Source organism: Liolophura sinensis, chromosome 1 (genome assembly GCF_032854445.1).
Source record: "Liolophura sinensis isolate JHLJ2023 chromosome 1, CUHK_Ljap_v2, whole genome shotgun sequence".
Classification (NCBI taxonomy): Eukaryota; Metazoa; Mollusca; class Polyplacophora; order Chitonida; family Chitonidae; genus Liolophura; species Liolophura sinensis.
In genome coordinates, this window is record NC_088295.1 from 50,577,102 (window position 1) to 50,589,375 (window position 12,274).

Below are 12,274 nucleotides of genomic sequence, written 5' to 3' on the forward strand. Positions count from 1 at the left end.
CTGCATGATCAATACATCTGGTATAGACAGGCTCCAATATAACATCATATTAACATCTAAGCTATGTAACGACTGATTTCTGCGCGCTGTATTAAGTGCCAAAAGTGTCACTGGCTGAAAAGAAAGTAATTTTACCTCAATTTAGTTTGCTTCATCCAATAAACCCCAGAAAAAGAGCATCCATAGGGTGAGATCCGTCCGTCTCGTGATCATTATTTAGAATATCACTGGTTGAAAGGGAAATTCTGGCCTAATTTAACCATGTTCACAAAGCATAAACGTTTAAGAACCTTAATCACAGAAGCACGAATGTTATCAAGGCTTTCGTGAGAAAACTTACTCCCTGTCTGAGGCACACGGCGTACTGTTTTAGGATGCAAGACCACAAGGATTCAGTAGTTGCTGCGTTGGCGGGAGCTCTCATGGATAATCTGTCAACATCGCCATCGCCGTTGGATACCAGGACTGTGAGGGCTAGAGACATCTCCCCTTTCCCCTTTTCTTCGGATATCTTCCGGAGACAGTGGCTGATCAGACGGAAAAATCTTTCCATACCTTTTAAACGATGTGGTCATACCCCGGCATGTTGTCATCACACTGCTCTCCCTAATCATACATCTTAGCAGTCTCACTTCCGGAGTGGGGTAACTCATAGAGCAACGCAATTGGGAAAGTTGCAGAGGGAAACGGTCCCACTTGAGTACTGTATTGATGGCAATGGACATTTACCACTGTTCACACGCGCATTAAAACTATCATAAACCGACGTCAGCCGTATGGCCTCTGTACTTAACTAACCTCTTTTGAAACTACCAAAAGGCTTCATGGCAAATCACGTCTGTTAAAAAATAATCTCATTTTCCGAACCTATACCATAGCAGTTAGTGAGCTCGCCTCCGCCATGCTGCATTAACGAGACTGACGTTGACGTCATGACCTTTATCAGCCTATATGCAGACAGACGGGAGGCCGATTCCAGGATTTTTCCTCTTCAATAACATTTTGAGTGCCCACATCGGTCACGAGGTTAAGACAACAAGATCGAAACTGCGGCCGCAGTGAGGTAGACCCTGGAAATCTCCTATTTTGTCAATTTCTGTTATTGTCATGGACCATTGTTGGTTATACTAATCTGAGAACACGGATTCCACGAGGCCATTTCTGATTGAAGGCAGTATTTAAAGACGTTTTACAATGCTTAGTTGAAATTGTGATACATTTGTATTTAGACAATATTGATGAGTTATACAAAATTTTGATTTGTAAAAGCGAAAAGTAAATTTTAAGATCGTATTTCAAAGTTTGACTTAAGTAGAAAATGGCTATGTGGACTCGGGCCCAGGTTAGTTAATTTGTAGAAAGATTCAGTTGACGTCGATTTATGGTAAGGAAGTTTTAATGAGCGTGTGACCAGCGGTAAATGTTCCTTACCGTATCTGACACATTTGGGGCCGTTTCCCTCCGTGACTTTCGCAAGTGCGTTACTCGATGAGAGTTGATGAGATTGAGAAGTCAGGTCGAGTACACATCTTCGCCATTGCTTCTGAGGTAGCTTTCTTAAATTATTGGCTGTTGAAATATGTTTACATGCGTGGGCCTTGTATATGTATTTTGCAAGCAAATTTGCTGATGTCTGACCTGTAATTTGCTGATGTCTGACCTGTTGGCCTAACCCCAAGTAAGAGTTTTCAATTATTTGAATAGCAATTGTTAAGTTTTATTGTTTTCGTCTATATTTTAATTTCCAGTGTAAGCATGCACTGGTCAAGTGCTATGTACAGGTATGTAATGAGTACGTTTGCTTACAGCGCAGGAGTTATCTCCCTGTACATGATATCATAGAACACCGGTGCTTGGGGGAAATCGGTGTCAAACCAACCTGAGCCGTACACTTTGCCCCGGCTTAAAGTTCAGAATATATCCCTGTAGGAGACGTCGTTTTACTTGTAATTCCCTTTTTCCCTGTGTATGTTATTCTGCACAGAGGCCTACAGCAGTACTATGGCGGAGACCAGCTCATCATCCTCGAAAAAGACACGAGTATCCATCGTTGGAAGGTAATGCGTTTCGCCGAAGTGAGCGGTACGAGAACCACGCGTAGCCTGCAAGCATTGAGTCACTGGTCATTTGTAGTAAATTGCCATACATTTACATGTGATATGTAGGTTCACACTGGGTAGTGGAATAGGCTGACTGCATGCTGGGGGCCTTTTCATCCCACTCTCCCCAGCATATTTGCAGTATATATAAATGGGCTTGTCTGTCTGTTTGATTGACCTTCTTTTCAACACGTAACCCCATCTTGCAGTTTTAAATGCATGCATAGTTCTGAAAGTTGATGTTGTGGTGACCATCTGATCAAGTGTATTGTTCTTGACGCCTTGCCGGCTCGTGGAAAAAACTGCACTGGGAATTAACGTTACATGAGATAGGAATAGACTGTCAATATCAAACAAGATGACAAAGATTTGCGTCACTGCACATGTCTCGTTCCCGAATGCAAATCCTATCGAGAAACATCTCCATTTTCATTTGAAATGATCACAGCAGATTTTCTTTTTGTCGTGTTTTATTTTCTATTTGAGTGTGTCGTAGAAAGGGTTTGGTGTGAATCGTGGGTCAAAAAGATAACAACTGACGTTCTGAATCAGAACGTATACCGGTATGTGTTAAAGAACGTCTAGCTGATGGATGAGCCTCGTACAATCAATTCCCCCCCCCCCCCCCCCCCCCATCCCTCACCCCCACAATGGTCCCAGGTTTACATGATGTAAACACCTGGTACAGAGAAGTTCCGTATCTCCTATACTTAATGGTCCCAGGTTTACATGATCATTACATCTGGTACAGACAAGTCAGGACGTAATCTCTACATCTAATGTTCACTTGTCTGCATGACCAAGACATCTCGTATAGAAAAGCTCAGCAGAAACGCATTTGCCCTAACGCTTTTTATCCCTTGCTCGAATGTTTATAATGGGAATGCAGATTTAAATATATCTTTTATTTAAATAAATTATCATTACAATTGATATACGTACAGCGGCATGATGAATATATCTCCTACGGAAGAACTGTAGCTCCTATATCTAACGGTCTCAGCTCTGCATGATGTATTTTGTATAAACAAGTCTTGAAGCTCTTATATCTAATCGGTTCCCTAGTCTGCATGATCAATACTTCTCGAACAGACAGGTCCTGTAGCCACAATATCTGTTGGCCCCCCGGTCAGCATGATCAATACATTGCGTACAGACAGGTCCTGTGGCTCCTGTATCTAATCGCTCCCTAGTCTGCATGATCAATACATCTCGTATACACAAGTTCAGTAGAAACGCATGTGTTCTAATGCATTTTGTCCTCTAATGGAATGTATGTAATGAAAATGCAGACGTAAATATAATTTTTTAAAATAGGTTTTCTTTACAATTGATATCCGTACAGCGGTTTAATCGGGCGGAGTTGGGCGATGCTCTTCGGCAGTGCTGGGTTCGAGGTTTGCATGTTTGACGTCGACAAGTCCCAGTTAGAACAAGCCAAGACAGCCGTCCTAGAGCAGCTGAAGGACCTGGAGTCTCAAGGCTTGCTGCGTGGAACGCTCTCTGTTCAGCAGCAGTACGACAGCATTGTAACCACCTCCAGTTTGGCAGACTGTGTGAAAGGCGCTGTCCACGTCCAGGTATATTGTCAAATAAAATAAAGTATTGTACGGGAGGCCGTTTCGATCCCGGGTATATATCGCCAAAAATGATAGTCTGTTTGTACATGTTTGTACATGGTTGGCGGGAACAGAAGTTTCAGTTCACCATCGACCTTTGGTAAAGGCTGTGGTTGAATCTGCCATCACATATATTAGTCCCAACCTATATAATCACCAAAATAAGGTGAACTTTTTGGATGCAGCGTCACCTGCTGAAATGACAACGTTTAATAGAGCTGCGCGGTGTACAGTGTCGGGATTTGACAGATAGAATGTGCCCATTTCTCCTGGGATATGTGCCCGGTTTACTCCGCTTATGCATATATCGGTTAGCTGTCACATATATGGGTGAAATATAGTCTTCTGTTCGACACAATGCGGAGTTAAATCCCAATACGTATTTTATTTATTTGATTGCTGATTATACGGCGTACAGAAGATTATTTTGCTAAAATATAATTAACAGCGATGAGATTTATTGGAGGAGGAAACCTTGGACAGACGTACGTGAACAGACCCCATACCTGGACTGACCCCCTATCTGGACAGACCCCATACGTGTATGGACAGACCCATATACGTGTTGTTAACTATTCATACATGGTGCAAAACGCAAATCATGACTTGACGCTCAGTATAACAGGAATATGGGCCTGCTGGGTGTGAGCATGATGTGACTGGGTGAGGCATCCCGTCTGCTGATCATTGTTGTCTTCGGCATGGCATTTCAGTGAGACAGCGCAATAAATATGCCGGAATGGATCCGGCCTGTTAAACGACACCGTAATAACATGGCCGAAATAAGGCTGAAAGCGACAAACAAAAGAAATAAAGGTACTGTTTGTGGTCTTCTCCTGATTAATGGTGAATCAATTTCAGGAATGTGTTCCAGAGACAGTAGACATGAAGAGGAAAGTGTTCACACAGCTAGACAGTCTGGCGGATGACCAAGTCATACTCTGCAGTTCTTCTAGTGCCATTGTCCCGTCCAAGTTCACAGAACATCTTAAACATAGGACAAAATGTCTTGTTGCCCACCCAGTAAGTTCTTATATGGTATGGTTTATAGTTTAATTTAATGTCACTTTGCAACATGGCTGGAGATTATATGATGGCGCTGAGGCTTGGTGAACTTTTAGTGTACGTTCCTGTATACCGACGCTTGCAGATCTAGTGTTTGAATGGGGTTCTCCGCTAAAGGCCATTATCCCTTAGCTACTTAGTTAGGTTCACCATATATATACCTGACGGAAAGCAACGGTTTCTCCCTCTCTCTGCCCATGTGTGAGAAGGTTTACCATATATACCAGATGAGATACAGCGGTTTTTCCATCTTTCTGCCCGTGAGTCATAAGGTTTGTAATATATATATATATATAAACCTTCATGAGTCAGAAGGTTTACCATATATACCTGACGAGAGGCAAATTTTTTCATGAACCGTTGTCAGCTTACGTGTAGGCCTACATTACTTTCGATTGCAAACGTACTCCTGGCAATAAAACCCGCCCAGATTAATCTCAAAGAAAATACTTTAAGCGGTAAATGTAGGCTTACTTCTGACAGTGAAAGGCCGTCCTACAGAACGTAGTTGCAAACAGGGCTTGGACGTATAAATATCTACATGTTGTTTTTCTTTGTTTTACTGCTAGCTACTTATTTGTGCCATCAGCCATATGTGCTTATTTTATACGATCATATTGTGACATCGTCCTGTTATACGGGTCCTATAATTAAGTATACGGTTCCAAATGCTGTTTTAAACATGAAGGAACGCTATCATTGAATGTGTCCCTTTCCAGTCAATAACCTTGTACTTGTAGATTAATCCTCCATTTTACTGCCGACTGGTGGAATTAGTACCGGCTCCATGGACGGACCTGGAAGCTGTGCAGACGACAAGGGACCTCATGACGTCAATTGGACAGGCACCAATCACACTGAAGAAGGAGACCACAGGTTTCATACAACCGCGTATACAGCACGCTATTCTAGCCGAATGCTGCAGGCTTGTTCAGGTATAGAGACTAAACTCACTAAATTACAAACTCCAAATATTTGATAGATTGTGTTACTTTAGTCGATACAGATAAGGAATTATCACCCTTTACCACTTCCTTGTTGGTTTATGTAGTTGCCATAGGAATGACATCGAGTGTCTTACGGTTATCAGGGCAACTCAGAATAGGCGTTATGATATATGTTAAAACATGGCTGAGGATCCATGGTATTTCATGTTTATGGAGCTTTGTGAACTTGGATGGTGTATGCTCGGACCTACACAGCGATTACTGGACAGCTGCAGTAATCAACCCATACATTGACTTCGTCAGTGTCACTTCCTCATTCCGTCAAAGTGCAAATCCCTAGGAGCATACGTCACAGCTCAGTGCTTTAGCTGTTGTCACAGATTTACTTTTCGCTTAAACATACGGGTATGCATGCTTGCTAAAGCGTGTATTTATACTCCAAAGCATCTATGATAACGAGCTGTTCCCTAAAAAGGTTCAGTATTCACACTAGAAGGTAAATACATAACACACAAGCAACGCCTTAACTCAGTATTATGTTGCTAACATTTGTTCGTAACCATATTCATCCCATAAATGTGACCCAGAACATGGGATAAAAGGTGTGGGATAAATATCGTTTCCGATATCTTTTTGTGAACAGTGTTAAGATTGATTGGTTTGTGACATTTCATTGATAAAATCAACCAATCAAAAGCTAAACACGCGCTGAACTACTTTGTTGCACTACGTGACTTTGTCGTCTGTATTGAGTACAAACGTCCAACATATGTTGACTGTACGTATAGTCGTAGATGCTTTGGAAATTCCTTTATCATTTAACGTTTTGAATGTTCTTGTCTGTGTTATGCTTAGGCGCATTTCAGCCGGCGTTCTCACACACGTAGATATGCACGCCCCGCACTCGTGCAGTCGTCACTGGTTTTCCCGTGACTCCTCGATACAGTCTTCTTTTGTCAATCATGTTCCTTGCTCTGACTTACAACTTATTTTTGTTATATAATGATGGTCCTTCAGCTGCTCTAGGACGGCTGTCTTGGCTTGTTCTAACTGGGACTTGTCGACGTCAAACATGCAAACCTCGAACCCAGCGCTGGCGAAGAGCATCGCCCAACTCAGCATACGTCACAGCTCAGTGCTTTAGCTGTTGTCACAGATTTACTTTTCGCTTAAACATACGGGTATGCATGCTTGCTAAAGCGTGTATTTACACCCTAAAGCAGCTTTCATAAGGAGCTGTTCTCTAAAAATGGTTCAATATTCACGCTAGAAGGTATATATACATAACACATAAACAACGTCCAAACTCAGTGTTATGTTGTTAACATTTCTTCGTAACCATATTCAACCGATGAGTGTGACCCTGAACATGGGATAAAGGGTGAGGGATAAATATCGTTTCCAAAGTCTTTTGTGAACAGTGTTAAGATTGATTGGTTTGTGACATTTCATTGATAAAATCAACCAATCAAAAGCTAAACACGCGCCGAACTACTTTGCTGCACTACGTGACTTTGTGGTCTGCATTGAGTACAAACGTCCAACATATGTTGACTGTTCGTATAGTCGTAGATGCTTTGGAAATTCCTTTATCATTTAACGTTTTGAATGTTCTTGTCTGTGTTATGCTTAGGCGCATTTCAGCCGGCGTTCTCACACACGTAGATATGCACGCCCCGCACTCGTGTAGTCGTCACTGGTTTTCCCGTGACTCCTCGATACAGTCTTCTTTTGTCAATCATGTTCATAAACTGAAAACAGTCATCTACTACTAAGTTTTGATTGTGAAGATGATAATGAAAAATATTCATCCAAATTGTGGTCAATAAAGGCAGGTCTGAAGTTGAACTCTTTTGTGTGGCGTATGTTTCATCCTGAGCAGAAATGTTGCGCTTTGGTCTGAGGACGAATGACTGACATCACAAACAGAACCTCCAACTCGTGACCTTGCAGTATCAAATTTATTAAACTACAGGCAAAAATTTCGTTTGTTTCTCGCCAGAGGCTCGATAAACTTGTTACTACAGGATCACTAGATGGAGATCCTCTATTTTTGTCACAGAAGTACAAAATATAACAAGATATTAAATTATGATCTGAATAAAAATTTAAAAAATACCGCACCTAGTCAGCTGCCTCCGGTCCATTCTTTTTTTATTATTACAGCTTCACAGAAAGAACCAAGAGCTATTAGTAGTGTATTGTTGTACTGAGAGTTGTTGGTTTTGTGCTATAGTCTGTTAGAGAGTCGCCTAAATTCAGCTGTGTGTAAAATCAGTCACACTCGCTACCAAAATTAGCTTTAGTCAGTGTCACGTAATAACCCAAGCTTTACACATTGATACGTTAGACGTCCATATGGCAAAGAAAATGCAGTTAGAACACTTTTTCTAACTCATAATGTTAAAGTCCGTATGATCTGTTTCGGCGGCAAGAACCAATTCCCTCGGTGACGTCATAATTATTAAAAAAAAACAACAGTGGACTGCTGGATATGGTGCGGAGCTCAACATGTTTTGAAGGAGGGTAACACCTGAACTGCTGTTGACTTTACTGTAAACCCTGTTTCCTGACACTGCCATGTTTGAAACTGTTTACATTTTTTGTGTAATATAACCTTAATAACTGAATTTTACTTTATCTCTAGTAGTATATGATCGCAACGCTGTATGGTTTTAGAGGATGGATATTAGGAAATTAACGGCTCGTTGATGCAGCCATTGTAAAACAAATCACTCTCCACTCTCCACGTCCATTGCCCAGCATGCAACCTGCTTTTGAATAATTATAATCACCCGAGGCAATGAGTTCTTGGTGTACAAACTGAGCTTAAGGAGTTTAACATTACGAATTAGAAAAAGTATTCTAACTGCAATTTGTTTGTGATAATATAGATGTCTAACATATCAATGTGTAGAGCTTTTATTGTTAAAAGCTAAAGGCAATTTTGGTAGCGAGTGTTACTGATTTTACACAGAGCTGAATATAGGCGACTCTCTAAAAGAAATAGACAACAGAGGTAAACACATCACATCTTGAATCCGTTACCACCCGTATAAATCTCCGAACATCGCTAGCTCCCATATGTTGAATTTGCGTGTCTCTCTCTGTGTACATTCATGATGACGCGTGTATCTTAACTATCCACATTCAGGACGAGGTGATCAGTGTTGCTGACGTAGAAACAGCCGTTGTTGAGGGTCTGGCTCCACGTTACGCTTTCATGGGCCCTTTCGAGACGTGCCATCTGAACGCCAACGGTAAGCGCTGAATCACGCATGCCCGCAGTGAGAAAACAAAGTGTCCACTTATTGCGATATACGACCAGCATTTTCATCCTACTAAACATGGGAAGTAAATGGAATGGGTAATTATACATCATCATATAACAAAAATAAGTTGTAAGTCAGAGCTGATCCTTACCCCATATCTGATACTTATAGAGTGTATAGCCATGAACTACAAGACAATTATGATTTAGTAACTGTAGTGCAAGGAATCATTCATGTTTGTAAATCATTTGTTTTAAAATACTGTTACTTTTTCACGCATTCAGTATTTTAGTTCCAGCAAACATGTTATTTGCAGGTCTAAAAGACTACTTTGACCGTTTCGGGCAGACCATATACGATGTTCAGAAGTCGTTTAACGTCCCACACCCAATGCAGGGCGCGAAAGCAGAGGAAGCGGAGCGAGAGGTTACCCAGTGGGTTCCGTTAGAGGCCTTACCCCAGAGGCGTCAGTGGAGGGACAGAAGACTAGCTGCTCTTGCCAAACTTAAAAACGAGCTTGACAATTCATCAAAGTGAATTTGAAAGCTTTTCATCATATGTTTTTTTTTTAATTCTACTTGAACATTTAACTCTACCAGTAGAGTTGCAGTATATGTCTATGGTGCATACTTGTACTTATGCTCTGAAGTATGTGGGAAAGAAAATGTGGCCAAGGCCTCTTCAGTCAGCCATTTGACCAGTTGTGTGATTAAAGCTGCACATCCGAACATCACAGCGCCTGGTGAAAGACACACTTTTAGAATCAAAAATGGCTCACAAGGACAATATCCAGAAGCCTGCGATCGTTTACTAACAATCAAATGTACGATGGCGGAGACGAGCTCATCAGCCTCAACAAGGGGGACGAAATGCCAAAGTATAAATCGTTGGAAGGTACTGGTTTCGTTGAAAACGACGTGTGCTGTACCAGAGCCTTGTTGGCCATAGGAGCCACGAATCCCAGGGAGAGCCACGTGTAGCTGCACAGCTTTGACTTACTAGTGATTGATTTGTAGCAAAATGCCCTACATTTATATATAATGTGTAGGTGAATGTTGGAGTCTGCAATTAGACGAACTGCATGTGTGACGGTCTTCCACCCTCCACCCCACCCCTAGTTCTTGCATATTTGCGGGTGATATATCCATGTACTGATAAAAAAGGCTTGTCTCTCCGTCTGTCTGTCTGACTGACCTTCTGTTTATCCCATGTAACCCTCTTACATTTTTCCCTCTATGCAGAGATGCAATCTCCTATTTTAAAATAAAATGAGAGCTTGTCAATGCTTTTCTCTTTAGAACTTTCAATAGATTCCTTGTTTTTCAGTCCGTGCATTTAGACTTCCATTGTACATTGACACCTGGGGCCTCCATGGCACAGCTGGTTAGCGCGCTAGCGCAGCGTAATGACCCAGGAGCCTCTCACCAATGCGGTCGCTGTGAGTTCAAGTCCAGCTCATGCTGGCTTCCTCCCCGGTCGAACGTGGGAAAGTTTTCCAGCAACCTGCCGATGGTCGTGGGTTTCCTCCGGGCTCTGCCCTGTTTCCACCTACCATAATGCTGGCCGCCGTCATATAAGTGAAATATTGTTGAGTACGGCGTAAAACGCCAATCAAATAAATAAATAAATACACTCACGCCTTAAAGACCCGCCCAAAGGTCTGCACTGGGAATTAACAGTACATGAGATACGAATCGACTGTCCGCATTAAACAAGTCCTATAGCCCTAATATCTCATTTTCCCAGGTCTGCATGATCAATACATCTGGTATAGACAGGCTCCAATATAACATCATATTAACATCTAAGCTATGTAACGACTGATTTCTGCGCGCTGTATTAAGTGCCAAAAGTGTCGCTGGCTGAAAAGAAAGTAATTTTACCTCAATTTAGTTCGCTTCATCCAATAAACTCCCAGAAAAAGAGCATCCATAGGGTGAGATCCGTCCGTCTTGTGATCATTATTTAGAATATCACTGGTTGAAAGGGCAATTCTGGCCTAATTTAACCAAGTTCACAAGGCATAAACGTTTAAGAACCTTAATCACGGAAGCACGAATGTTATCAAGGCTTTCGTCAGAAAACTTACTCCCTGTCTGAGGCACACGGCGTACTGTTTTCGGATGCAAGACCACAAGGATTTAGTAGTTGCTGCGTTGGCGGGAACTCTCCTGGATAATCTATCCACATCGCCATCGCCGTTGGATACCAGGGCTGTGAGGGCTAGAGACATCTCCCCTTTCCCCTTTTCTTCGGATATCTTCCGGAGACAGTGGCTGATCAGACCGAAAAATCTTTCCATACCTTTTAAACGATGTGGTCATACCCCGGCATGTTGTCATCACACTGCTCTCCCTAATCATACATCTTAGCAGTCTCACTTCCGGAGTGGGGTAACTCATAGAGCAACGCAATTGGGAAAGTTGCAGAGGGAAACGGTCCCACTTGAGTACTGTATTGATGGCAATGGACATTTACCACTGTTCACACACGCATTAAAACTATCATAAACCGACGTCAGCCGTATGGCCTCTGTACTTAACTAACCTCTTTTGAAACTACCAAAAGGCTTCATGGCAAATCACGTCTGTTAAAAAATAATCTCATTTTCCGAACCTATACCATAGCAGTTAGTGAGCTCGCCTGCGTCATGCTGCATTAACGAGACTGACGTTGACGTCATGACCTTTATCAGCCTATATGCAGACAGACGGGATTCCAGGATTTTTCGCCTTCAATAACATTTTGAATGCCCACATCGGACACGAGGTTAATACAACAAGATCGAAACTGCGGCCGCAGTCAGGTAGACCCTGGAAATCTCCTATTTTGTCAGTTTCTGTTATTGTCATGGACCATTGTTGGTTATGCTAATCTGAGAACACGGACCGATTCCACGAGGCCATTTCTGACTGAAGGCAGTATTTAAAAACGTTTCACAATGCTTAGTTGAAATTTGGATACATTTGTATTTAGACAATATTGACGAGTTATACAAAATTTTGATTTGTAAAAGCGAAAAGTAAATTTTAAGATCGTATTTCAAATTTTGACTTAAGTAGAAAATGGCTATGTGGACTCGGGCCCAGGTTAGTTAATTTGTAGAAAGATTCACTTGACGTCGATTTATGGTAAGGAAGTTTTAATGAGCGTGTGACCAGAGGTAAATGTTCCTTACCGTATCTGACACATTTGGGGCCGTTTCCCTCCGTGACTTTCGCAAGTGCGTTACTCGATGAGAGCTGATGAGATTGACAAGTCAGGTCGAGTAC

General features: G+C 41.9%; 1 protein-coding gene across 1 annotated transcript; it reads left to right on the top strand.

Annotated features, from left to right (window-relative positions):
• Positions 1 to 1,995: 1,995 nt before the first annotated feature.
• Positions 1,996 to 9,725, top strand: LOC135461946 (lambda-crystallin-like). The gene is made up of 6 exons (XM_064739238.1): positions 1,996 to 2,057; positions 3,445 to 3,679; positions 4,580 to 4,741; positions 5,524 to 5,718; positions 8,885 to 8,990; positions 9,319 to 9,725. The coding sequence occupies exons 1-6, from the start codon at positions 2,002 to 2,004 to the stop codon at positions 9,537 to 9,539; spliced, it is 975 nt and encodes a 324-aa protein (XP_064595308.1). The 5' UTR covers positions 1,996 to 2,001; the 3' UTR covers positions 9,540 to 9,725.
• Positions 9,726 to 12,274: the final 2,549 nt, after the last annotated feature.

Coding starts and splice junctions, on each gene's coding strand:
- LOC135461946 (XM_064739238.1), top strand. CDS start 2,002: ATGGCGGAGACCAGCTCATCATCCTCGAAAAAGACACGAGTATCCATC. Junction 5,719..8,884: donor AATGCTGCAGGCTTGTTCAG/GTATAGAGACTA, acceptor ATCCACATTCAG/GACGAGGTGATCAGTGTTGC. Junction 8,991..9,318: donor GTGCCATCTGAACGCCAACG/GTAAGCGCTGAA, acceptor TGTTATTTGCAG/GTCTAAAAGACTACTTTGAC.